Source organism: Chenopodium quinoa, unplaced genomic scaffold (genome assembly GCF_001683475.1).
Source record: "Chenopodium quinoa cultivar QQ74 unplaced genomic scaffold, ASM168347v1, whole genome shotgun sequence".
Taxonomy (NCBI): Eukaryota; Viridiplantae; Streptophyta; class Magnoliopsida; order Caryophyllales; family Amaranthaceae; genus Chenopodium; species Chenopodium quinoa.
Genome location: NW_018743066.1, coordinates 832199 through 859653, shown reverse-complemented (window position 1 = coordinate 859653; position 27455 = coordinate 832199). Strand labels below are relative to the sequence as shown.

Genomic DNA, 27455 nt, shown 5'->3' with positions numbered 1-27455 from the left:
ATAAAGTGATAAAATTTTCACCCAATTTCTATAATAAGATAATATGTACAACAATTTCATTTACATATGGATTGTTCACGGGATCTCAAAAAGATTTTAATATAATTAAAGCCTAGCCTAGTTCAATTCGATTCCTTAATTGTTGCAAATCTTCTTCCCTATGTCATTTCATTTGCATTATTATGGTCCTACATCGCTTAGCAGAAGAACGCCTCTAAGACAATCTATAAAGCCTATTATAACAGTTCTCTAAGGCCTTTTTGTCGTAGTGGCTCTAGTAGATGATTGAATAAGATGATGATGCAAACCTCCTATGTGAAATTAAGTTGTTCCAATTCCATGTCGGCATCTCCTTCTAGAAAGATGTAGCTTATTCCAATTATATTACAAAGTCAACACTCTAGAATGCCAATTGAAAGAGTGTCCTTCGTCCAATAATAAAAGGATCAAATTAAAAGGACAAGTTTTTTTTTTTTTTTTTTTTTGAGGGAATTAAAAGGACAAGTTCGTGATTGGATAGTTTGCAACTTAGCAAAAAAGAAAAGAAGAAAAAAAAAATCCAAGTTGTATTTGAATAGTCAAAAAGTCAAAACAGTGCTGTAATTGCTAAATTGACGACGACTTCAAACGGCTAACAAGCTGCAAGTCAACCTGAAGGTGAACTATGCACTGCATATGAACATGGGTATATATTGTACGTCGAAAAAAATAAAATAAAATAAATAAATAAATAAAAGCTACTTAGTACTATATAAGTAAAATTTTAATTTTATACTTAGTATGTACTTCCCTAGAAAACCTTCTTCGTTAAATAATGTTGTATTGTGCATTATATCAACCGTGTCTAGTCTAGATACAGTAATAAAGTATGCCACTATCTCAATTTTCTTTAATTTTATGCTTTCTTTGCAATTTAAGTTTTTGGATCAATTCGATATATCTTCCAAGTTTTTTTTAATTATGCTTGATGTGCATATCATAATGTTGCATTTTTTCAGTAGAAATCGTAATCGTTGATATTACAAATCCATGGCATCAATTTTCCGGGTGACAGGTAATAGTTCCATATCCACGTACTATTTATCATGCGTCTTACTCTTGTATACTTTTTCTGTCCCATATATAGATATTCTGTTCTGTACATATTTAACTATTCATTTGATCAAACTTTGAAAACTTTGGTATGTCTGATGATGTATATAAGAAAATTTTCATCACGTATAAATAACATTGTTGAAACGTCTACGTTTTATGATGAATGCAGGTATATTGTGGGCGGATTTCTTTGCATATTATGTACTATGGATGATGATGATATACTTGACCGATGTTTGGAAGCTTGATTTCACACATGCTGCTGCAATTATCAATATATGGAGAGGCTCAGCTTTAGTATTGCCTCTTGTATTTGTCTATCTTGCCGAAGCTTTTCTTGGCAACTTTTGTATCGTACTCCTTACCAGTCTTTCCTACTCAGTTGTAAGTTTTTAGTTTCTTTCTTAGGCTTTGTTTAATTCAACTCTTTTGTCTAAAAAATATATTGTTTGAATATATTTTATTTGAATATATATCATTTAATCTAAACTCACTACAGGTAGACATGTTGATATATACGAAGTATAATTTAATGTATATGTTTCTTGTATTTTTATGTCTACTAACTTGAAGATATAGAAATTGAATCAAAAAGAGTTTAATACAAGTAATAATGTATAAAAATAAAAAATAAAAAAAACTCCGTATTAACTATTTTTGCACACATTAATGTAAAAAATTATGATTAAGTAATGAGATATTTGTCCTCATGTCCTAGTTAGCTACTTTTGAGTAAAACGTTAATCATACATCAATTCATAAAAAAAGGGAAATTCTCAATATTAGCCCGGTGTACTTTTTCCTTTTGTATTACCAATGATAAAAGGCAAAAATGCGAGGCTACCATTGAGATTTAAAGAGAGAAACGCGTGGTGATCATATAGTAATTCATTGATTCAATTGTAATGTAGGGACTTGGGCTGTTATGGATGTCAACCCCACCAGTGCTAGCAAAATCAAGCAATAATTGCGCAGAATACAAGCCTGAATGCATAGGAGAGCAACAAAAGCAACTATTCTACGCATCATTGGTCCTAATAGCAGCTGGAATTGCTGGTCACTTAGCCTCTCTAGGATCCTTCGTAAACGACCAAATGGAAAAAATGGCCACTGATTTCCTTTCAGGTGCACCAGGCTCTATGTGTTGTCCCATACTAGGCGGGTTCATGGGTGTGTTGATTCCGATTATCGGACTCATTGTTGTCTCCCTCGTCAAGTCATGGGGAGTTCAGTTTGGCGTGTGTGCCTTATTTGCGTTGGCCTCACTTGTTATTTTCTTGAGCGGCGTTTGCTCGTACAAGTATGTTGGACCAAGAGGAAGCCCCCTTACTACCGTCTTTCGTGTGTTCTTTGCTGCCTTCTCTAAGATCACTTGTAGTAGGCCACGAGATGAGAATGAGCTTTATGAGATACGTAGTAGTGATGTCGATGAAAATGTTGCTTTGATGCCTCATACCAAGGCTCTCAGGTATTGTGCTTTATCCTTACTCCATATTTATACCATGTTAAAGGACCAACTCAACCAAAAAAAGTTTATTATGTTATGCCGTGCAGGAATAACCATAACTAAGTGCATAGTTTTATTATTAAATGACTCGTAAAGTTATAATAAATGATCAATAAAAATAATGGATTTCGTACATGATTATACATACATAGTGTGTAACCCAAATTTGATTTAGCTTGAGACAATTTAAAATTAGGACATACAACCAGATCACAAATGATTATCAAAAGTTAATTATGTTATAATGATTAAACCACTAAATTGAACTTTGTACCTACATACTTCCTCTGTTCTTTTTTTACTTGACATGTTTCTTTTATCACGCTTGCCAATGCAAAGCTTTAACGATCAATAACTTAAATTCTCCATAAGTAAAAGTTATATATTATGATAGTAATTATTGAGAGGAATCCAAAAAGATCATACATTAATATATTTTTCCTTACATATTATTCACAAAAGACGGTCAAAATAGGGGTGGTGAATAGTGTAAAAGTCAAATCGGGTCAAGTAATAAAGAACGGAGGAAGTATTATACTATAATAGTACTTATTTGTCATAATCAATGTAATGTACAAGATTCTATTAATGTAGGTGCCTAGACAATGCTGCAATAATTCTACCACAACCAACTGTAGAGCAACAAGAACAACATAGATGGAAGCTTTGCAGGGTAACAGAAGTGGAGGCAACCAAGACCCTCGTACGCTCGATTCCCTTGTGGGTTACATTACTATTTTGCGGAGTAGTATCCGCCATTGGCGACACGTACTTCCTCGAACAGGCAACAACATTGAACCCGAAATTAGGGCGCATCAAAGTCCCTCTAGTCTTACTCTTGGGACTCTACGACCAAGCAAAGAGCGTCTTCTCTAAGTTCTTTGTTATGATAGCTACGGAAATTGTTGGGCGTAAACTATCACGCTTTCGCTATGTTTCTCCCGTAGGAGTTTCCGTGTCAATGGTGTTTTCGATACTATGCTGCATTGCTGCAGCAAAAGTCGAGGCAAGAAGGCTTGGAATTGTTAAAAGTCATGGATTAATTGATAAGCCAGATGAAAGAGTACCTATGAAAATATTTTGGCTTTTACCACAATTCGCGTTGCTTGGTGCCTTAGATGGGATTCGTGAATGGAGTGTTCCGAATTTAGTAGTTGCTCAAGCTCCTCGCTCTATGCTCGGGTTGTTTAACTTCATCAGCCTTAGTATATTCGGAACCGGGTATATGGGGAGTGCTGTTTCGGTTTATGTTGTTGGAAGGGTTAGCAAGAAGGTTAGTGGGATAAATTGGTTCCAAAGCACATTGAACAAGAGTCGTTTAGACAAGTATTATTGGGTATTAGCTGCACTTAGTGCAATAAATCTTGTTATCTATATTTTGGTGGTATGCTTTTATGGCTTTAAAGATTTAGGTGTTGAAGAGTTGGAAGAGCCAGAGTTTGAAGAGACTGAAGACAACATTTTCAACCACATGGAATGATCGATGTAGTGAATTAAATTAATTTCACATTCTATCATTTGATTTCTATGTAGTTTTTGTATTTCTTTAGAAATGACAATGGAATGAATCTTTGACTATCTATTATACCACGCTTAAAGAGTGTATATATGTAGGTGGATTTATAGTAAAAACTAAAAAGACTTGTAACATGAAAAGAATAGAAAAAAAAGTAATAGTACAACCAATGCTCTATTTTATTGTCTAAATTCATCCAATGATGATAAAATAAATTAGATCTAATTCATACAAAACCATCAAAAGCTTTTTAAATTTTTTTAAAGCAATAAACTCCCACTAATGAAGAGATGATCAAGTTTTTGCAATGAGATGGAGCGATTGTTAGTGGGCCACATAGTATGATTGGACTTAGAGAACAGGTTGATGATACAGTACAAAGCCCGCGTCACTTAAATTTGTATGGTAGAGTGGTAGATCGATATCAATAAGTAATACTGAAAGCAAAACTAATAATGACACATATCATTTTCTGATTTTAAATTTTTCCTAACCTTAAATATTAAACTCTATATCTTTCATGTAATCATTGATAATAAAATATAAAGTTCTACTAGTAAAAAAATCAAAATTGTATTAGTAAAATCTATAGTTGAAAAACAAGTCCACAAATCACAAAATCTCAATTAGTTTCCAAACAATGTGCCACCATTAAAGGACTAAACTCATAACTCGCTTAACATACGCGCCAACAACCGCGTACTCCCCAAGCCCCCTCGAATCCAAACCAGCATTCAACAATGGCGGCAAGAACAACCAAAACCCACTCCCCACCACAAACGCCGCCGTTAATCCGCCGGAAAACCACCTTGGTGGGACCCACCATTTTCTCTCTCTTCCATACTTTTTCACTGTAATCTCAACACAAAGACAAAATCCATGAATCAGAAAGAACCACGTGGCCTCAAAACTGGGACTCACGCGCCCAATATGATAGTATATTATCTCGTGCATTAACGCGGATACAATAAAAGTCGCCATCACAGCTGTAACTGTTGCAAAATCACGGCCGAGGATTCGGGTGAAGAGATTCCGTGTGGGTAGGTACACTGTAGGCCTAAGAATGCTGGTTACCATGAGATTCCATCTTTTGCCCCAAAAATCTTGGAGAGAAGTTGATAAAAGGGGTTCATTGAATTGAGGTTCAAAATCTAGATCTATGAAATATTTTGCTGATTTTGCAACTATTACGAAAAAAACTTCTAATGCAAAATAAATGTGGAGAAAATATAGTAGCCATAAGATTTTGGGATGAATTTGTGTTATTTGTTCACTATAATCATAAATTTTGATTATTAGAACTAAAAGAACAAATTTTGTGAAGTAATTCCATGGTGATTTTTCTTGAGATGGGTATGATTTATTTTGTGATTTTTGTGGATTTTGGGATTTTTGATGAGATGGGTATGATTTATTTTGTGATTTTTGATCTGGGTTTTTGTTATTTTCTTGTTTTAGTGAGTTTTTGGGAGGTTGAACTTTGATGGGTAAGCAAGAAACAGCTAGAAAAAGAGGATAAGAAATGGGAGGATCAAAAGAAAGTGGAGGTTTACCAAAAGCAAAAAGTAAGAGCTTAAAATTTGCAAGCCAAGCTATGAAAAATGAAGTTAATCCACACAAATGAAAAGAAGTAAGATTTAATGGTAATATTAGGAAAAGAATGATTACTGGGAGTATTGCTATTAATCTTGTAATGCCCTTTGGTGTAATCTTGCCTATAACATAACAATAGCTTAATGACACAAATATTGATAGCCATACCTTTCCAAAGTTTTTCAGCTCATCTTGTGCTAGTTCAATCATTGTTTCCCTCTCTTGTATCGATCGATACCGGATTGTTGTTGTTGTCGTCGTGGTATCGTGTTCTTTGATCGGATCTAGTCGATTGGATTCGAATCTACTTGAATGTTTTTGGAAGTGTGGATTTTTAATTGGCAAATTTTGTGCTAGTAATTTGTGGTTGATCTTGTACAGTAGAAGTTAGACTAGAGACTAAAGTTGTTAGGCCAAAGTGGGTAGAATGTGCTAGGAAATAGAATAGCAAATTAGCAACCACCTGTGTTTACGTGTGCTATAATACTCCCTCCGTTTTTAAATATTTGTTTCACTTTTCATTTGCGTCCGTTTTCAAGTATTTTCTATTCCTTATTTGAAAAGTTTTTACAATATTTAATTAATTTCTCACTCCAAGTAGACCCAACATATATTCTCTCTCCTCCAATTATCTCCGCTACTTTTGTCTTTTACATTTTTTTATTCTTTCACCAACCCCACTATCTTTATATTTTATTACTTTCTTCAATTTCTCTAAAACTCTGTGCATGGAGAAATAAAGTAAATATTTAAAAATAGAGGGAGTAGTATGGAGTATTTTATAATTGGAGGAAAGGCCAAATTTATCATGGCTTTCGTGGTTTGTTGAATTTATATTCCTTTTTAAAAGAAAATGGATGACAGACAAACAAACCATAAGAATGGTTTTTATGGTTGCCTTTTTGGTTTTCGGGTTTAATATAGAAATTTGTCTGCCAATAGTCGAACAAGAGAGTTAATGCTAGTGATTAATATTATTTGGGATGGGACCACATGATTACAAAAAAAATTATACAGTATTTTGATGTGCCTTTAAGAGTATTTTTTTTTTGTTCATTTAAATCCAAGAGAAAATTCAAGTTTCTTTTAGAGATAAATCTGTAAATATATCTTCTTTCAAAGTGTAATCTTTTTCTTTTATTTTTTATTATAAAGATTAGGAGGTGGTGTTTAGGATTAGGGGTGCCGGTTTTTGGGTGGGGGGAGGAGAGCGAGGGGGGTCGTTTCCGGTTGGGAAAAAGGGGGAAAAGGGGGATGGGTGGTGTCGGAGTGGGAGTAGGGGTAGCCTACAGCTGGGAGTAGGAAAGGGGAGGGGTGGGCAGCGTGGCTGGGGAAAGGGAGGGGGTAGGGGGCAGCCGAGAGTAGGAAAGGGGGGTTCTTCCTTCTTCTCTTTCGGTTTTCACTTCGCTTCTCTTAATCAATTGATTCTATTATTATTATTAGGGAAATTATCAATGATACCCTCGTTGTTTTGAGTTTTATCAATGATACCCTTCATTAAACTTTCATTACCAGCGGTACCCCTATAATTTTACCTTAATTGCTACAGTAATCATGACGTTAAACAAAAGTTAAGTTTGGTCATTTGACATGTTTAATGGGGTGGGGAATGTGAAAATACTTAAATGCCCCTATCATTTAATCTCCCTCCAAAAATCCCAAAAGTTTTCCCTCCTTTTATTTCTTTATTTCCATCTTTCCTATATAACCTTCACCCCCTCTTTTTGTTTTCATCCCTTTCTGATTTTTTAATTTCTATTTTAATATCTGAAAAGATTAAAAATTTAGCAAGCTAACATGATCATATGTAAATTGAGCATAATTCAGAGCTAAATCCAACAAACACTTGTAAATTGTACACAAAATCAAACAAATTCCACAAAGGTGCATACATTACCTTAAACCTAACAATTTTAACAAAATTCTCAAAATTCACTAGAGAAGTAAGAACTAATCTTTAGAATTGCAAAGAACCGCTAAATCTTCAAGGATCTTGCTTCACTCTAGCGTTAGTTAGGGTTACTCAGAAGAAGAAGAACAGGGGAGCAATTTCAAAGAAGATGAACGATAAAATTTGAAGTATTATGGTGTTGGTTGGGGTTGGGGGGTATTAATGAGTGGGGGGCATTTTTGTCAATCCAAGTCAGCCCATTAAACCTATCAAATGAACAAACTTAACGTTTGTTTAACGTCATGATTACTGCAGCAATTAAGGTAAAATTATAGGGGTACCGCTGATAATAAAAGTTTGATGAAGGGTATCATTGATAAAAGTCAAAACTACGAGGGTATCATTGATAATTTCCCTTATTATTATCATGGTTTTACAAAAATTATTATTGTGTTAAATTAAATAAAATCAGAAAATTATTCAAGTTTATGAAAAGAATTTTTATAAGGTTCATGTACATAAAATTGGGAGTTTTATATAATTGTTGTGAGTATCTGATGTTCTTATATTGATTATTAAAGTTATATTTAATTGTAAGGTGTTTTTGACAAGAATGCTCGAGGTTCTTTTGTGTGTGGCTAAACAATGATTCAAGATACCTTTGAAAGTGATTGTTTTGAATAGCATGTTTCATATGCTTTTTATTGATGATTGAATTATGATTTATGAAATAATACATATTATTTTCCTTGAATAATTGTCGAGTTAGGTTTCTTATATTATACATATTTAAAATGAAGTAAATTAAATTACATGCTTTTAAATGCATTCTTAAACAAATCTATAATCAATCATGAAAAAAAAAAAAAAAAAGGCACTACTACTAAGAATACAAAGCTTAATCCATACTCCGAACAAAAAAACATACATCATAAGGTTTTTTTTGTAAAAGAAACATACATGATAGTTTTTGTTATACTTATTTCAAATAAAAAGATCATAAAATCTTAATGATATTCAGACGAGTCTTGCACTTAGCTTTTAAAGGGTTAGATTTCCACATAGAGATTCCAACAGTTTCTTGCATATCAACTTGTTGTTCATCAATTCTTTCCCATTCAAAACATTGTATCAACGTCCCTAATGTTAATCCAATTATCCGCATTGCCAAATTCTCCCCTGGACAAGCCCTTCTTCCTGATCCGAAAGGTATATACTCGTATTTGATCTTATCGCCTTTAACATTATTCTCAAACCTTTCAGGCTTGAATTTTCTTGGATCATTCCAAATATTAGGATCATTTTGTATAGCCCATATGTTCAAGGTAAGGAGAGTGCCTCGTGGAACATGGGGGTGCCCCAGGCAATCAGCATGATTGGCAAAATTTGTCAATCAGTTGCTTTTGTGGGCCCCTCTTGCCAGACAAATTGACGGAGATTTATAAGACGTTAACTTTCAGTCTTATTTTTTGTACAATTTCTTTTTTTTTTTTTTTTTTTTTTTTTTTGTTTTTTTAACCCATCTTCTCCGAATTTCCATCAGCAGCACCACCATAGCCACCATCTGGTCCACCACCATCACATATACTACCATCACATTGACTACTCAATTAATATATTTCTTCTATAAAGTGTAGTCTGATGATTGAGGTTCAGAAATATATTAGGGACCAATTTAACTAAAAGTTTAGCCTGGTGATTGAGGTTCGAAAATATGTTTTATACTCAATTAATATATTTCTTTTATAAAGGTAATGAGTTTTACTAAACTGAAACTATTTTTATTGAACTAAACTTATTTTTACGGAACTAAAATTATCTTTGTTGAACTAAAATTATTTTTTTACAGAATATTATTTATTTAAGGTGAAGTAAACAGGGCGTAAGAACTAATTTACCTGGACAAGACCTTTGATTATGTCATCATTAAAAAATGAAGGATCTGAGTTTTGTAAGTTAATCAAAACCTCAATCAAAGTTTTGTTTTTCCCACCACAATCAATCACTACTCCTTGACATCTTTTTTCATCCACCAAATCTTGTAAAAACTTGTCAAGTTCCAAGAAAAGAGCCTTATACTTTTTCTCCTTACTAATATAATGGATCCCCAAATACTTCAAAAATGGGAAGAAATCCACAACACTTGTTGGTGCACCTATTTCTATCAACTCCTTAACAACCTCTTGAAATCTCTTTGCTTCACTAGACACCTCCGCCTCGCCGTAGATCCTCTTCCCGGCAACCATCCTCATCATGGCATTATTCGTAAGCTCGAAAAGCGCCTTTTTAACCTCCACCACCACCATTTCATCGCCACCCTTTTGACTTATAATTCTCTTGACTAGTGATCTCACTTCATCAGCTCGTATGTTAGCCAGTAAATGAAGGCGATGAGAAGACAAAATCTCGGTCGCAGCAATCTTACGGTGGTTACGCCATAGAGGGTCATACGGGGCCCACGACATGGTGGTGAAGTCATATCCTAGGATCTTGCCTGCCACGAGGCGGGGTCTGTTGGCGAAGCAGATGTCGTTGTGGAGAAGACAGTCCTCTACGGCGGAGGGGGAGGAGACGAGGAGGGCGCGGCGAGAACCGAACTGAAGGGTGATCACTGGACCGAGTTTTTGAGAGAGACTTGAAAAGGTGCGGTGAATGGAGTTGTGGTCTTTGACAAGGTGGAGATGGCCTAAGATGGGTAAAGTAGGGAAAGGGCTCGGTGGGTAGTTTTTCAATTTATGTAACAAAGTTTTAGTAGTTATATGGGACTACTACAAATATTGCTAAGTAGAGTTATGATCCATTTTGGTTTTTGTATCTTAAAAAAGCCTTTTTTTTTTTTTTTTTTTTTTTTTTTGAGGAAACCTAGAAACTAGTGTAAGTATGCTGTGTGCATATATATATATAGCCGCAAAAGAAAAAAAAAATCTCATGACTATAGCCAGTTGGGAGTCCACTAAGGAGAAAAAATAGTACTCCGTAAAATAAATAAAGCAAGTAATAAAATAAAGGCACAATAGAAAAGTAGAATGTAGTAAATGTAAATATCTCTAATTGCGTATTCTAGTAAAATTATGAAATTTTGATATTCAGAAAATAGACATTTATAAATTTAACAAAATTCCACATGGCTATGTATTTATCCAACACTAAATCACAAAACGAAATCAAAGTGAGTTATGTGAATATTACATAAAGTCAAAACGTGTCAACTTACAGAAAATGAAGCTACTATTTTATTGTATGTCTTTTTCACCCATGATCTATTCATCTATTGCACTTTTTTTTTTTTTTTTTCTCTTTTGTTTTGTCTTTTTTAGTTTTCAAAACATAGTTAAAATATAATACTATCTCCATTGATTTTTAATTGTAACAAAAAAATATTATTTGTGAGACATAAAAAAAAATCTTTTATTGAATTTAAAATTTTACAGAGGGACAAATAATAAAAATGGACACCGATAAACATGAACGATGTAAAAGAGCTTTAAAATCTCGATTCACGCTTCTTTTTTTCTTCATCATTGCACTCCTTTTTTATTAGAAGGTGCACGGGCCAAAAGCTTTAATTCTAGGATGAGCAAGAGCAACACAAAATCAACTCTTCCTGCTCATACAGTTGTATGAAGATTAAAAAAAAAACCTACATACAAAATCGTTCGAGAGCCTACATACAACTTCTTTCCTTGTAAAATGTTGCAGCTACCATTTTTCAATTTCTGAACGTATATTTCGTAGATACGGAACTAGTTGATGGGAAGTATATCATCATACTCTGTACAACCAGAATAAACACCAAATTTGATGGCAACATTTCCAAGTTTGACCGATGATGACTCTGTTGTTAAGCATGAGAACTAAATCACTAATGGTGACATTTTAAACTGAGCCAGACAGGAAAAAGAAAAACAAAAACCAGGCTTTCAATGTTGCTGCTGTAGCTCATACACCTGAATGTATGCCTCTGAAAGAGCAACCATCTGAGGTAGTGTTTCTGATACATGCAAGTCCTGCACCTCATACCTGGGGTATTCACATATCCAAAAAGGCACTGAAGTGAGCCAGAAAGCATGAGACTATACAGAAAGCACGAGACTATTTTAAACTGCACAATTGATGAAAGGAAAATAAAAAATACAACAAAATACTATGGAGTAAACAAGAAACAAGGTAGAAAGGTCGAATACTGGAGGATTAACATACTCCATCGAACTAGACTCTCAGTCCCTTTTACAGGTTAAATAGTGCAAACAATAAGAGACGGAGGGAGTATAAGTTAGGGTCCAACAAGTAAAGAAAACACACCCTAAATAGAACATCTTCAAAAAAAAAAAAATTGAGTGCATAATTTTTATTTGGACACTGCTTGCCCCCACCCACCCACCCACTCCAAAGCAAACACGATTTGGAAGGTTGATGCTTGGACTTTGCTAATATCAGTGTCTATATCATCACTTCATTTGGAGTACAAGTTAGGGTCCTACGAGTAAAGAAAACACAACCTAAATAGAAAATCTTTAAAATATATTTGAGTGCAAAATTTTTATTTGGACAATAATTGCCTCCCAACCCCCCCCCCCCCCTCCCTCCTAAATAGAACATCTTCAAAAAAAATTGAGTGCATAATTTTTATTTGGACACTGCTTGCCCCCACCCACTCAAAAGCAAACACGATTTGGAAGGTTGATGCTTGGACTTTGCTAATATCAGTGTCTATATCATCACTTCATTTGGAGTATAAGTTAGGGTCCAACGAGTAAAGAAAACACAACCTAAATAGAAAATCTTTAAAATATATTTGAGTTCAGAATTTTTATTTGGACAATAATTGCCCCCCCCCCCCAACCCGCCCAAAAGCAAACACGATTTGGAAGGTTGTCTATAACATTACTTCATTTCCTTGTCAAAGGGGAAAAAATATTCACTATTGGAAGATAAACAAATAAAAAAAGACACAATCTTTGAAGTAATTTGGCGGCCAAAGAAAAAAGCAAACACGTTTTTTGTGAGGTTGGGTTTAGGGTTATACTTATACATACTCAACCAATAAAGTTATTAATAATATAATCCGTATATACTAAACATCAACAATAACACGTGTCATCTCCTGGTGTATCCTCAAATTATTTATTTTTGGTTGAATAAAATTCTATTAAAAAACAGATCTTATGTACAAAATAATTCTCTAACCTTATACAATATAATTACTTAAAATAAAAAAGATTTGACATATCTTTAACACTAATATCTGTCTAACAGACTCTTTGGTTATATTTTATGTTTCATTTCATTAAATACGCAACATATAAACTTGTTTCAAGAAGATAATGGTGAATTCTTAAACCTATGCCTTGTGAGAGATTAAGACAATGTGTTAATTATGTCCAATACAATGCCACTTAACAACTATAAACTTGTCCTAATATAGCAAAAGCATGTATAAGTAAAGACTAAAGAGGCACCACGCTAATTCATATAAATTACCATTGTTCCTCTGACTTCCTTTGAACAAAGACTCTGTATGACCCTTCACTGGGCTTGCCATCATGAACAATATTTGCAATTAAATCGTATTTTGAACGCAATTTCTCATCATCGTTTGGTGTGGGCAGAGGGATATAATCCTTCAGCTCGAGGTTCTTCACAGGAAAATTAACTGCAACGAAACATTTAAGCAGTAAGATTAGGGTAATGACTACTGACTTAGTGAGTCATATACATATCACACTGCAAATGGGCACGGGCATCAAAAACCTTATTAACATGCTGATGTAGGCTCTGTACTCAATTATTTTTACACTCATTATGTCTAATAAGTTCAATTAAGATAAGGGCTAATAAAGTAAAACTCAGGTAAAGAAATCAGTCCCGTAATCTGATCACTATAAATCCATAGTAGATTTCTAGTAGCTAAATATGGTCAACATACCATTCAGATAAATAAAATAAAAAAATAAAAAAGCAAGTGCACTTTGCCAAGCAGACTGACCAAGAGACAGAATAAAGTAAATTTGTTTTTAATCAACCAACATAAAGCAGAAGCATAAGGTTAACAAAATACTGCTTCAGTTGAACACAAGGTAAGTTGAAGCAGCACAAAATGGACAATGAAGAAATTACCAAAACCCACCTTGTAATGACAACTAGTCCTATCATGCACTGATGCACACAAAAATTATGACACGAAGCACGATACTTACCAAGGGTGGGATTCTTCTCAACAAAAAAGTTGTTTTTCGTAAATCGCCGCATGTGCATAATGATGTAAGGTGGCAATTTGGTTACACGATATCTCATCCTAGCTATTTGAGGACGCACAACTTCTGTTATGGTCTCACCATCAAACTTCTTCAATATGTTGAAAAGTGGAACCTAAGAAGAGCATGTATAAGCCAAGTCCATCAAATTACCAAGAAAATAAAGAAGATTAAAAAAAAAAAATTAACATCGATGGTGAAGCCAGAAGACATGCATGCTGGATGCTGAACTAGAAAACAAGCAACCCCCCCCCCCCCCCAAACAAAAAAAAAATATGAAACACGCGCTCAAAATCTTTGTACAGATTTTTCAATGTTACATTTTTTAAAAATCAAGATATAAATATTGACGAGTACATTCAGATTATCTGTAAATTGTGATCTGTGCTTAAATACAATTCAGTAATGAGGATATAGCCAGCTTCACAGGAAAGCATAGCTGCTTCAACTGCTACCAAAACCTTAATTCTCTATAACCAGAAACCATATTCAAATGCTAAGAGGTGTGACTATTGCAGAGACATCTAACCAGAAAATTCTCTACCAGAAACCTCAGGGCCTCAGGGGGGTGTTTGGCATTGTTGTAGGTTTGTTGTTTTCCATTTTTTTTCCTCTATAACAGAAAATGAAGCCAAAAGTGGAAAAGAGAAAAAAATTTACAAGTGGTTTAAGGGAATGTGTTTTGTTTCACAATTTCACTAAACACATTTCTTCATCTCTATCATCTGTAATCTTGACTCCTCTGCGTCCTCTCCTTTTCTCTCTAATCTGTATTATGATTCTTCTCTATCTGCCTCTCGTTATCGTCTCTTGGCATTGGTAGAGGACTAAAGGTGACTCACCGGCAAAACTGCCAAAGGGCTAAAAGCCCTTCGAATTCAACCAAGACTCCAGATTTTGTCACCAGCAAGCAAAAGGATTAACAGAAAAGGAAAAGTCATTGGAAAACAAATGTATTCTTCATTGCCTTACATCAAATGTTTTCTCTCTTTTGTAGCTGCTGCTATAACAGATTAACAGCCCCAGAAGAATCAAAGGACACAATCTAAGGAATACATAAGAAAATTGGCAGAGACTAGTAACATTTTATACAGGCAAGTAATGGCATTGATGCAACATCGTACCTCCATAATGAGGTTCCTTTTTCAGCTAACAGCAAGAAATGATGTATGGCTACTTAAACACTTTTAAGGAAAGCAATGTCCTTATGATATGAATGGTTTCTACACAACAATGCGAAACAATTGAAACTACAGGTCCTAACATACTATGTTCAGAGGCAGGCAAATATTTGAAATTATACTCATTGCAACATGCAGATACCATTCACTCCCGGTTTCCCAAAACCTAAATACAGCTGCAGTACCTTAAGTGTGAATAAAATGATAAACTCAGAGTACAAAAACACTCAGCAATCTGAAAATGAAAGAGCAACCAAATATCAAGTACCTGAGGGATAATATTTTTCTCCATAACATCTTTAAAAAGAGGCGGAGGTGGCAAATCAAGGCTAAGCATTAGAAATGGCATTTTGGAAGTTTCTCTGACAACATTAGGGTTTTCAGATCCACCATTTTGATCATCGCCACCTTCTCTTCTCTCAGTACCTTTACTCTGCATTTCTTTCACAACTTCCAGTTCTCCCTGCAGTGCTAATCAATTTCAATGAGACACAAATACTTACATGTAACGATACCAAATATTTACATAGATGGAGACATTACCTGGAAGCACTGATGGATGATACTTGTGTTTTTCTTTGAGCTTTTTTTGAGATCTTTGTGGAGGGTGTTAAGGAGCCAAGTCACAAAATCAAGTGGGTCAGATTGTGCACCTATTCGAAACTTTTTGTTACTTGCTTTCATCACAGCTTGCAAAAATTCATGGGGACTCACCTGTAATGATTAAATCAAATTTAACACTATATAGACTGGTGAAATATTTAAATTTGCAACTGAAGTCAAACATAACCATGTTTATACCTGTCCCTTGAAATTTCTTGCATGCCAGATTTTACGAGTAAGCTCCCCAAAACGATGAACCAGGGGAGATCTAGAGTGCTGGTAGTTCTCTGGAATCAGGAAGAAGTTCCTCAAGGGCGTAACACGCATAAGCGCTTGAATTGTAACATTAACAAAATCGGTTTCCTTGATGTTATTGAGTCCTACCTGAAAACAGAATAATTTCAAATGGTCATCCAATCTGCTGTAAAGCAGCACGACGAATTATAATATTTCCACTTAGATGAAGAACAAGGCAAAGGTTTTTTTAGTAAGTCACGGAAGCGTACCAATCCAGGCAGGTAATCAGAGCCATCAAGAGCTCTTGCCCACAGCTTGCTTCTATCTAGCTGTTCAACTTGTTCCCTGGCAAACCTGAATACCAGAAAGATCAGCCAAAATGTTGTTATCTTCTTTACATCACACCTTTGAGGTAAGCTTAACTCTAAAAATTAAAGACATGAAACCATAACAGGTAGCAGCATAAAGGTTTAAGCATACAGCATATATTGATGTAAATATATGCATAGAAGGAAAAAATGGAAACAAACCTGGGGTTTAGAACATGACGGATGTCGTCTAAAGATGGATCATTAATCTCATATCCATCAGGTAGGCAAAAAACCTTCTCAGTCTTCAAATTTATGAAGATATGATGTCCTGCCTCCAGGCTATGAGTATATGCATGAGACTTGGGGCCTCTTCCTTGGTAATACTTACCACACACCAGACATGCATATACATTCAAGTTCGTTAACGAGATTGAGCAAAATTTTTCAAAATCAAAATCTAAAGCCTGCAAGGAAGCAATGCACTAAATCAGAATCCCATATAATAATGATTAACCGAAAAGTACTTTAAATTAAAATATCAAAAATTAATTTCCGATTTTCTTTAGTGTTAAAATAGGTTTACAGACTACATATCTATAAATGATCACAATAACTCAACACAAACTGTTTGACGAACAGATGTTTTTACATCATCCAGTGAACAACCCCAACAGATGAAGGTATAAAACTATAACTAAGTTCTTTAAAAGGTTCGCACCAAAGAGCTAGCTCCCTCTTCCACTATCAATAATTCAGCAGCACAAATTCCAGCATTTAAAACCATTCTACTCCGTCTGTCAATGATTATCACATCGTTTGAACTCCTCATGATTAAAAAATATGACACAATATCAATAAAAGACCCTTTATAATAGTTGGCCATTCTCACACTCTGAACATCTTTGTACTTACGAAAGGTTAAGTAAGTGAATCCAATAGTAAGTTTCGGAAAAACTTTTGACCGACATCCCAAATTAGTAAACGTGAGTAATGTAAATCTGGGGAATTCTTATAGATGGAGAGTACATGTTTATATATTACACAGCCATCCTAACATCAAAATTCTACACAAATTTTGACCCATTTTAAAGCACACTTGTTGGAGAAGTTTACACAACACTAGAGATTTAACAAAGAAGAACACCCAGTGTCTCCCAAGACCAACCTGATATCTATCCCATTACCAAGGGTGGATCTCCAAATCAAACCCTCCCTACCCAAACTTATGTATGCTCATCATTATCCTACGGAAGCATCTAAATCCAAAAAGAGGCCATTTTTCCAAATTCGCTCCGCCTTCTAATTCAGCATGCAATTACAATTTTACAAGTAATCAATTCCCAATACCTCAATCAAGAATCATTCTAACCACATTATAACTCCTTACTACAGATTCCAATAAACAGCAACAGTATCAAATACAAAAAGCTTCAAAAATATATCAAACAAACAATGAACAAAAACTTGTATCAAATTCAAGTAATAGAGTACCTGTCTGTTAACAGTATCAAGGTAAGGGCAATCCCTCCTGACCTCAACGGCCCGATTGCGCTTGGCTTGATGAAAACCTAAATCCTCCTCATCTTCATCATCCTCAACATCATCAGCAACAACCCCATTCACACCACCATTAACCCCTGCTTCCTCCTTGCCATTCCCCTCACCGGCACGCCTTCGAATCGCATCCCTCCTCCTCTCCTCTTCTTCCTCATCATCATCATCGTATGAAGCTAATGGAAGAAGTGGGTTCTCGAAAGCATGAGTTTTTGGCGACCCCGCCTCGTCTTCTTCCATCTTCTGCCTCTTTACCTCACTATCCTTCACCTCTTCTCTTTCTCTCTTACTTCCCATTGTTAATTCTCAATACTGGGTTCTCAAATCAACGATAATTTGGGTAATCTTCAAACCTAAATGTGCAATTTATACACCCAAAATTAGCTTCTTAGAACCCTAATTTTCCACAACAGAAGAAAACAAAACAAAACAAAAATATTGAATAAACCCAGAAAATTTCAGCTAAAGATAAACAAATTATCAAATTAAAGTTCCAGAAAGAAAAGCGTTTAACAGTTAATCAACAGGATCTTTATATAAAAATACAAAAATTATTGGAAATTACAGAAAATACTTCAAATGAGGGCAAAATTAAAAAATTATACTCATAATGTTACTAGAGCTTTGAAATTCTGGAAAATACCTTTGAAATTGAGAGGAAGTTTTCGATTGAACTTTGATTTGGATTCCAATACACGAAGAATTTAGACTGACCGAATAAAACTTGAAGGTCACCCAAATACGAAGTAGAAGATAATAGCCCAAAAATAATGAAATTTGGATTGCTAATTATAGTTATCCAATCTCCTTTAACCCAAATTATGTTTTTGGCTATGGTCCAATCCATAGGGTCATAACCCAAGGGTTTATAGTGCTCTTAAGCCTCGAAAAGACGGTCCATAGACCATAGTCCATAAAAGATTAATCGGAAAAGGCAGTCAATCGTGAAATAAAAAATGTTTGTGGTTGAAAGGATTTTAATTGTTTGATTGTGCGAGTTTAATCTATGATTAAAAAATATTCAATATCTGATGTAATCGAGACATGAATAAATTAATTAAACTATGTACTACCTCCGTTACATATTATTTGCAACGATTTGACATAAAGTAGAGAGGAAAAATGTCTAATCGTTGCAAATAATATGAAACGGAGGTAGTATATGATTTGCTACTAAGAATATCATTTAAATTAGCAATAGTATCTAAGTCGAGTTGTTATTTCTCTTGGCTGCCTTATGAAATAGAGTAACGAGGTAAGTAATTTTTGCTATTTGATCTCCTAATCAAATTTGTCAGAGAAGAAGTAAATTCTTGATGATTCACGATTTAATATTTTTGTCTCTTTTCTCTATTGGATCCTTTTAGATAATGTATATTACAAGAAGCTTCATAGATCGAATGATTTTTTTTTACCATAGTTCCATCTTACTTCATGCATTCTTACAATTATCTCTAAGTTATCGACCCTTATATAGGTAGTAAATTTTCTTAGTTCCTTTTCAAAGATAAATTAGTATACAGTTTTCTGAGAAGACGTTCTTTATTTTCTACGTGTATCTTACCTTTTCAAAAAAAAAAAAAAAATCCAATTAATATTTAAATTCAAATAATGGTAGAATACACTATACGAATAAAGTATAGGATTCCTCAATCAGATTATATATGGTTAAAGAAAACCTCATAACGTCCCATAATAACATACTTCATACTTCAGAAAATGGACTTTTGATCCACACAATGTGTTACACACTTACACCTATTACTCTTGGTCCCTTTCACTACAATATGCCATGCCCATTATAGAAAGTGACTTCTACATGTGGAATATGGAGAGCAATTCCTACATGCCAAAGCTTATACTGTGCTTGTTAGAATAATGCATAGGATTCCATGACATTATTAGAATAGGGCACCCTTTTGAAAAATGTTTGGAAGACATGTTAGTTATAACGACCAACAGCAAAAAGAGGCACCAATGATAAGCAACAAGAAATAGACAAACATAAGAAAAGAATGCTTCTGAAAAGAAAAGTTAGCATAAGTGCACATTTGCTGAATTGCTTTAAGTAGCTTATATAACAGCCCTTGGTACAAACATAGTAATGCAATGCTAATGCTCAAACAATTCTGAGGCTGATAACTTTAAGTAGACTAGAAATATCATACATGGATCAGAATTGCAGGAATCCGGGATTGTTCAGACTGCATAGAAGGGTAGTTTCGAGTTAAAATATGTAAGACGAAACTTTTCAGACCTTCTAACGATTTACTAAGAGTTTCTCAACATATAGTTATTAAAAATGCTCCCAAAACAACAGAAATGTCATATTGACAGTTTAACTAACAACTTCAACACAATGTGAACCTTTACACTGTAAGTTCCACACATGGAGACATTGCTGAAGAAAAAAGAAATTAAAAGTGGAGCAAAGTCTAGGTCAAGTGATCAGGAAAGGTTGTTGATTTAAAGCTGCCTTTTAGTTGATTTCTTCTTTCCAACTGCTTGAGTAACATACTCGTAAGATTTGAAGATCGCCAACCAGCAAGAACCAATGGGAAGTGTCACCGCGAAACATAGATGTTTAGCTCAGGGTTTTACCAATCCTTTCGGATATCAAATGTGTAGTTGATCTCCAAATAGCATTTGTTGTCATCATCAACAAACTGTCAAGAAAATGAAATAAAATATTTAAATGGTCATAACCTCATGCTCAAGATTTTTTGATCAAGTGCAAGATCAGTATGGTATGGCATTTTTGAAATTTGAAATGAAAACATAAGAGTAACTACAATAATTGACAACTATGACACTTTTGCATGCTATTGAAGAAAATGTCAGCCAAAACTGAATTCCATGGTCCGTCAGTTTAATACAGGTTCCAGGTTGCAGATGTGGTCTGACAAAAAAGAATAGCAACTGCATATTTGAATTAATACATGAATTCAATTGTTTCACAACATTTTTTTGGCCTAATATAAGATATGCAATTAGGTATGATGTACCCATAACCTGATTGTGACAAAAAATGACCATTACTCCCTATCTTACCCTCACAAAAAAGACGGAAGGAAATTTCCATTTAGGTTGATGACTGGAAATGAATTACCAAGGCGTTTCCATGAACGAGGCAACATCAAATTGGCCAAATCATGTATACCCTCCGTTCCAAAGCTATGTTAACGTTGCTTGAGGGCACTTAGGTTAAGGCTAGTAAAAAGATTCAAAGAAAAGTTGATGGATAGATATAAGTAGTAATTGTTTACTGATTAGCTGGTAAAGTTTCTAATGGTCACTCGAGAGAGTCAAGACATTGGGGATCCTTTCTACTTCATAGACTTCTATGCTATTTATCATGGATTCATGGTAAAGATTTTGGCTTAAAATGAATCTAATAACCAAGTTTAAATATTGTATTATGTATTTAACCAAGTACAATCACTGTCACATTGGCCATCCTCTAATCTCTAACCAACTCAGCCTACTGATGATTCTACAATACTCGTATTAAGTAATGTAGTTAAATAACAGCCTAAGAGGTGGATGTTTGATACTCACCCTTGTCCTAGCTGTATATGATCCTCTAGCAAAAATTCCTGATGGGGTGGTCTCCTCTGGCATTTCATGCTTATATGGTTCTGCTTGAGGGCTAAATGTTCCGAGCATTTCTTTCGTGCTATCAACTGTTGAAAAATAGCACAGTTTCAGGTAAAAAGGACCAAAGAATCCAGTTCATCCACTAAAAATACCAACAAGTTAATGTATCTACCTTTAACTCCAGTTTTCCAAACAGCATTGGTGTACTTGAGGCCTGAAACTATGTTATGGTTGACCTGAAAAGCAAACTGGAGGCTGTAGCGGCTACCTTCTTTCAATGTAAACCAGTTGCCCTTCACCTTTCCATTTTCTGGAATCTGAAGCAAAATATCATCTCTACCAGGAGATTTTATCGCGAGGCTCAAAATTTTTACCTCTGGGTCAAGAGTTTCTGCATTATTAAATGATCCTCAAGAAATCAGATGGAGCAGTATGTAAGAAAAACAGCCAGTTTCTACTAAAGAAAAATAGTAAACTTCCAACTACATATTCCCTTTTCTTTTGACATGGAAAGAAAACCTAACTCGTCCTTATGGATTATACTGAAAAAAAAACAGATTATTAGGCTTAAAGTACGCGGAAATATAGTACATCGTACTCCTATAAAGGCTACAGCTACAAAATCAGCAATATAAAAATGATGATTATAACTAAAGGCAGAGCTTACAACCAAAAAACTAATTAAGCAGCTTATTTTCAACAGAGTTATTGTTGTACAACGTATTCTCCAACATAATTTACCTTAAATCAATTTTATGGAACTATTCTCACATTGAAATTGTATCAATGTATATGTTCAAGTTTCAACATAAATGAACTCTAGTAGGTGTTCATGATTTAGATAGACCTAGGTTCTACAACTCTTTAGGATTTTGAAGGTTCCAAAGATCATGACTCATGAGCATGTGCAATTACCCTAGTAATGAGATATACAAGGGAATAATGAAGAATTCGAGTAACGTAGGGGAAGAACATGATTGCGAGTGGCAAAATGTGAAAAAGTTGAATCAACAAATTATCATACATAGATCCCAAACTAAAGTTTTTTTTGTATATAATTAACTAAGGTTTAACTATAATATAACAATCTAGAAACTCATATAGTCATATATGAAACACACATATAAAAGGTAAAATCATTACCTCCAATTGCATTAATGTCCACACTGCCAAGAAGTTGCTCCTTCCATTTCCTCAAACTTTCATCATCCTAAAGCCATGAGCACAAGACAGATACAAAATAAGCACACAAACAATAAAACTTTGTTGCTACTACCTCCGTCAGAATTAATTGTCGTGATACGAGTTTAGATTACACTATCAACGTGACAACTAATTCCGACGGGCCTTAGGAAAGACTAAACAGAAAACAGGAAAAACCTTGTCTTTCTCCAACTGGTCTTTCAATGAGCATTGTGGACCCAAATTAATCTTACTCTCTGCATCATCATCATCTTCATCATCCTCAATAGTAAGAACAGAATCTTCACTTGATTTCCTAGTTAGTTTCTCCTTGTTAGGCTCATTAACACTAACACCCTCTTCCTTTTCTTTGACATTCAGAACATCAGTTGAATCACCAGAAATTTCTTGCTTATTTTCATCAAAACCCATGATTTTAGAGTTTCCAAACCACCAAATTCTCAGAAAAGCAGATTTAAATACAAGAGAAAACCTTTAAAGAAAAAGAAACAAACTTTTTTGAATTTTAAGGCTTCCCCAACCAACCCCTACAATTGAAAGGAACCCAATAAAATGAAGGGTATGTGTGACAAATAAGGGAGCAAAAAAATCACCAAATCTAAATCAAAGTAAATACTTTTTAAACATATTTTACTTGGGTTTTTAATGGTAATATTAAATAAACACACAAAGAGTGTGACCAAGGTCAAAGAATCCTAGAAAAAGATGCAGCAAATTGCAAAATAACAAAAATGGAGAAAAACCCAAGAAGGATAAGCCTAGGGGAAAGTAGAGACACCAAGAAAGGAATGAAAACAGAGGAGAGAGAAAGTTAGAAAGTGCAAAAAAGGTTGGAATTAGTCATGTGGTGATCCGAAATTCAGGAATAAATATGAGAGAAGATAGTGCAGGAGAAGATCATGCAGGCCACTTTTAAAGCAGGACAATTTCTTTTTTTTTAAATCTTAACTACTCTATTCACTTTACATGTTACTCCTAATCTTCAATTCTTCTAATTAGATTTATGATCAAATCTTCAAGGTTTCCAATTTTAATGTACTATGTGATGTAATCTTTTCCTAATTCGAAAAATTTAAAACGCTCTAAGATAGTGAGATATGTCGAACATATAAAGGTATGATTTTTACTAATATCGGAGATCAACTTATCATTGCTCCTTATAATCAACAGTCTAACAATATTGTTATAAAGATTGCCTAGAATAAAGGTTAAATTAAGAGGAATAATTTAACTCTGAACTAGTTTTATTTTGGTGCTTCGTGTTAGATGACTAAACACACATTTTGTATACACAGTCATTCTCAATTTCGGGTCGATTTCTTATGCTTAGACTATTATTGTGTATTTATTATTACGAAATATGAAATGGTCAATCTGATTACACCCCATCTTATCTTATACAAGAATTTGTAGTTCTGTTGTTGCAGCTCATTAAGCTTAATGGTTGACTTAATAATTTGCAATGATTAATAACAAGATAACCGGAGGTAGGTGGCATATCCCCTCAAGTAAGGGGTATGTACGGCAAACAAGCCTTTATTCCCCCATGAACAATTAAGAGAACCCCACAGACCTAATCAATGCACAACTAACTACATACAGATCATTATGATGATTTGTGAAAGGAAAATAGAAGTATAACTACATACTTTTTTATTTCTCTTGTTGTACCTAAAAGGAAATACAATCTTATATCAATCACGACTCTCTATCCTGATACGAAAAAAAAAAACTTGGTCTACACACTAGTTAGATTAACATTCTCACAAGAGCGTGCCAAAATTAAATTTTAGAGTAGGAAAATCAGTTCTTATGACTCAAGCATAATGAATACATAGAATATATCTCAAACAATTTGGCATTAGACCAAAAATGCCATGCATATATGCAATACAGACACTTCATGCCAAGCAAGATTACGCACCGAAATGGCTCTAGACATCTACTTGCTCTCCCATTGAAAGTTAGAATTGTTAATCAGATCCCCATTTCTTCGTAATTCTTTCTTTAGCACTACTTTGGGCTGCCTCCAGTTTCATTTCTTCAAACTGTGCATCATTGCCCGTAAATGATCTTCCAGTTATCATTGATGTAACGTAAGTGAAGCCGTTTTTTGTACTTCGCAAGGCAAACAGAAGGGGATTGATGATTACAGCCAGCAGCAGGTCTCCTTTGGCAGCTACAAGGTACTGTACAATGCAGTCCACAAAGGTGGAAAAACATAAGAAAGGAAGAACACGAGGAGAGATGGTTGAACTGTACTCAAGGAAAAATAAATTTTTATACCAAAACAAGAAGACCCAATATAGCAAGACAAGCTTGTTGTGCTTCTTGCCAAAAGTTATCATCATTAGACCAGCCAAATCGCCCACCCCAACCAAACCACCCTCCACCACCAGCATCACCTCCTCCTCCGCCAACTTCTTCTCTCTTCTTAATTTCTTGGTCCCATTTTTCAAATTTCTCCTTGTTTCCACCAAGTGCACTTTCTAATGCTTTCCTAGCTTGCTCCTGCAAAAAGCCAAGTCAATGCTATTAGATTGCCTGCATACGCAATCACAAATATTCAAAAGATGCAGGGTATGGCACTAAGATCTTGATAGGCATAAAAATGCAAAATTTGATAGAAGCAATATATACTGCAGGGAGAGATTGGATCCTCCAAGGGCATATGCCGAAGGATGTTTTGCCATGAAAGGACAGTACTCTACTGTAAGATCACCCTAGAAAGTTCCATACTACAGATAACTAGAAGTTTTCTTTATGTAGCTTTGATACGAAAATAGAATACATTATCAGCGGAAAAAACAAGTACACATAAAGGAGGGAAGCCATCATCTAATCAGGAAACTAAATAACAAATTATGCCCATTTTTTTAACCTATCCAATCGGACAACTCACAACCTTAGCCCATGGTGATTTTGGATAAGCTTATTAGTATACTTCTCATATGTAGAGAAAATGAGCTCAAGCAACAACAATGAGATCAACTAACTGCTACTTTGTACGTAGATAGCAGTATATCTTATACACGTATATACACAAGTAATACGAAGAAGTAGACAGCCCATAGCGGAGTGTCAAAAACTACAAATAAAAAGAACATGAACAAGCTGAACATATAAATATATAATCATGATGAATCAATGTTGAGACGCATGCCTGAGAATTCTGAAACAAGTCACTTTTAGAAAGCCTCCATATATTTACTATAATTCATTCTGAAAAGGTTTGTTCCTTAGAAGTTACCAAGCAACATATCAAATCTTAATTGAGGGTCAATTCTAACAATAACAAATAATTCTTGATGCTGCTTGTTGCAATTGCGATTCAACCCAATATGGGCAACACCTAATGTAGGTTAGAGCCCTGGAGGAAATTTGGGGCAATGTTTCCGTGTGAAATACACTTTGACACTGCCTTAAATTTATTATGGATAGTAAGAAAATTAACTACTGTCGCTAAAGCCTATTGAGGGATTTTCTCCATGCTTTTCTTGTTCCACATGGGACCACATCAATGGAAGTTTTCACAGTATGCTGCACATCTACAGACTAGGCTCTAGGGCTCATCAGTTTAAGAGCTTCTAAGTACTGATACAGTTTTGTTTCCTAGGAGGGGAAGAAAGGGAAGAGGATACTCTTAAAAAAAAGCATTAGCTTGGAGGAATTCAGCCACCAAGTCCAGTTCTTTGGTATCCAAAGTATATATAGTAATGAATAAAATGGTCATCAACGCCAGTTAGTTGGATAGGTTATATATTAAGGTACCAATAAAGAGCTGGTGTGTAATTTCATCCAAACTCTCCCACTTCCACTACCAAATATATATATCTTTTTGTTAATTAATTTTCACTCATACACACACCTATAGTTGAGCCAAATTGAAATTTGATCATGAAAAATGCATACTCGAGTGAACCATGGATATTCATGAGGGAGATTCCAATCAAACTACCTCCCTTAAACAATTCATCTATTCACACAGGCTTACAGCATCCCTTCATTTGCACACAGTTACAGTAGCTATCACAATATAAGTACACAGGACAAAGGCAGTTACAACCTTAGACAAAAACAAGTTTTCACCTTTCGGCCACACCATTTCAACCATGCAGTAATTATGTATTTACATCAATCTATTAAGTAGGGTTTCTATAGACATTGATTAGAGGAGCTTGCAAATTCACTATATGCTACTGCAAGTCAGGTCAATATCATAATATTATCAATTAAGCATCATAGAGAAAAATCATATAAATATGTAATAACTGATTCTTAGATATCGAAGGAAAACACATACTGTACTTCGTAATTATCTCCCAGAAAATTCAAAAAAACTCTTGACCCCAAAATCCAATTGCAAGAAAATCAGCCAAATTCTATCATTATATTAAGGTATAGCAAAATCCCATTTCAAATTACAACCACTATATTGAGATTATCAAGGTATAACAATTTTTTTTCAGCATAGCATATAGATTCAACAATTTGCCCAGACAATAATATCTCAAAACAACACAAAATCAACAGCAAAAAAAAGGGGAAGAAAATATAGTTTACCTGCTTTCGATTATCTGAGAAAAGGCAAGAAAATCTGCCATTACAGCGTAATTGAAGACTCAAAGCAGCAAAATTTTGATGGCGAGATGAGGAAATTAGAGAAGATAAAGCTGGGGTTTTGCTGGGAAGAAGGCTAAGGTTTAGAAGTTGGGTCATTTTGGCTTTCTTTTCATTTCTCCCACTTTGGACAACACTCACTTTGTAGGATTTCTGGTTCAAGTGGGTGGGTGAGTCTTAGACTCTTAGCCTCTTAGGCTCTTAGCTTCATGCTTGGTGTTGATTGAGTGAATGATCCAATTCGATTGTGAATGTAACCGTGTAAGGATGACACTTGGTCGGGTTGGCTCATA

At 34.7% G+C, this 27455-nt stretch overlaps 6 protein-coding genes across 7 annotated transcripts; 1 reads left to right on the top strand and 5 right to left on the bottom strand.

Annotated features, from left to right (window-relative positions):
* The first annotated feature begins 466 nt into the window (after positions 1-466).
* On the top strand, positions 467-4346 carry LOC110731255 (protein NRT1/ PTR FAMILY 5.5-like). Its single transcript, XM_021911100.1, has 5 exons — positions 467-866; positions 999-1054; positions 1265-1479; positions 2007-2563; positions 3197-4346. The coding sequence occupies exons 2-5, from the start codon at positions 1030-1032 to the stop codon at positions 4080-4082; spliced, it is 1683 nt and encodes a 560-aa protein (XP_021766792.1). The 5' UTR covers positions 467-866; positions 999-1029; the 3' UTR covers positions 4083-4346.
* A 423-nt stretch (positions 4347-4769) lies between these two features.
* Positions 4770-5195, bottom strand: LOC110731139 (acyl-CoA--sterol O-acyltransferase 1-like). Its single transcript, XM_021910973.1, has one exon. It carries the CDS (start codon positions 5193-5195, stop codon positions 4770-4772), a length of 426 nt encoding a protein of 141 aa, XP_021766665.1.
* A 3888-nt stretch (positions 5196-9083) lies between these two features.
* LOC110731138 (isoflavone 3'-hydroxylase-like) lies at positions 9084-10870 on the bottom strand. Its single transcript, XM_021910972.1, has 3 exons — positions 10817-10870; positions 9501-10367; positions 9084-9189 (listed from the first exon to the last, which is right to left on the bottom strand). The coding sequence occupies exons 1-3, from the start codon at positions 10868-10870 to the stop codon at positions 9181-9183; spliced, it is 930 nt and encodes a 309-aa protein (XP_021766664.1). The 3' UTR covers positions 9084-9180.
* A 202-nt stretch (positions 10871-11072) lies between these two features.
* On the bottom strand, positions 11073-18648 carry LOC110731254 (U4/U6.U5 tri-snRNP-associated protein 2-like). Of its 2 annotated transcripts, none has more exons than XM_021911099.1 (10): positions 18386-18648; positions 17680-18138; positions 16408-16652; positions 16147-16231; positions 15839-16024; positions 15581-15751; positions 15306-15500; positions 13800-13971; positions 13084-13255; positions 11073-11622 (listed from the first exon to the last, which is right to left on the bottom strand). In XM_021911099.1, the coding sequence occupies exons 2-10, from the start codon at positions 18037-18039 to the stop codon at positions 11523-11525; spliced, it is 1686 nt and encodes a 561-aa protein (XP_021766791.1). In that variant the 5' UTR covers positions 18040-18138; positions 18386-18648; the 3' UTR covers positions 11073-11522. The 2 variants fall into 2 exon arrangements, with proteins under 2 accessions (XP_021766791.1, XP_021766790.1); XM_021911098.1 differs by having other exon boundaries at positions 17680-18095; positions 18386-18572.
* A 1116-nt stretch (positions 18649-19764) lies between these two features.
* LOC110731253 (rho GDP-dissociation inhibitor 1-like) lies at positions 19765-23773 on the bottom strand. The gene is made up of 5 exons (XM_021911097.1): positions 22720-23773; positions 22483-22549; positions 21512-21730; positions 21301-21425; positions 19765-20408 (listed from the first exon to the last, which is right to left on the bottom strand). The coding sequence occupies exons 1-5, from the start codon at positions 22951-22953 to the stop codon at positions 20340-20342; spliced, it is 714 nt and encodes a 237-aa protein (XP_021766789.1). The 5' UTR covers positions 22954-23773; the 3' UTR covers positions 19765-20339.
* A 399-nt stretch (positions 23774-24172) lies between these two features.
* On the bottom strand, positions 24173-27348 carry LOC110731252. Its single transcript, XM_021911095.1, has 3 exons — positions 27106-27348; positions 24829-25053; positions 24173-24731 (listed from the first exon to the last, which is right to left on the bottom strand). Exons 1-3 carry the CDS (start codon positions 27259-27261, stop codon positions 24516-24518), a joined length of 597 nt encoding a protein of 198 aa, XP_021766787.1. The 5' UTR covers positions 27262-27348; the 3' UTR covers positions 24173-24515.
* Positions 27349-27455: the final 107 nt, after the last annotated feature.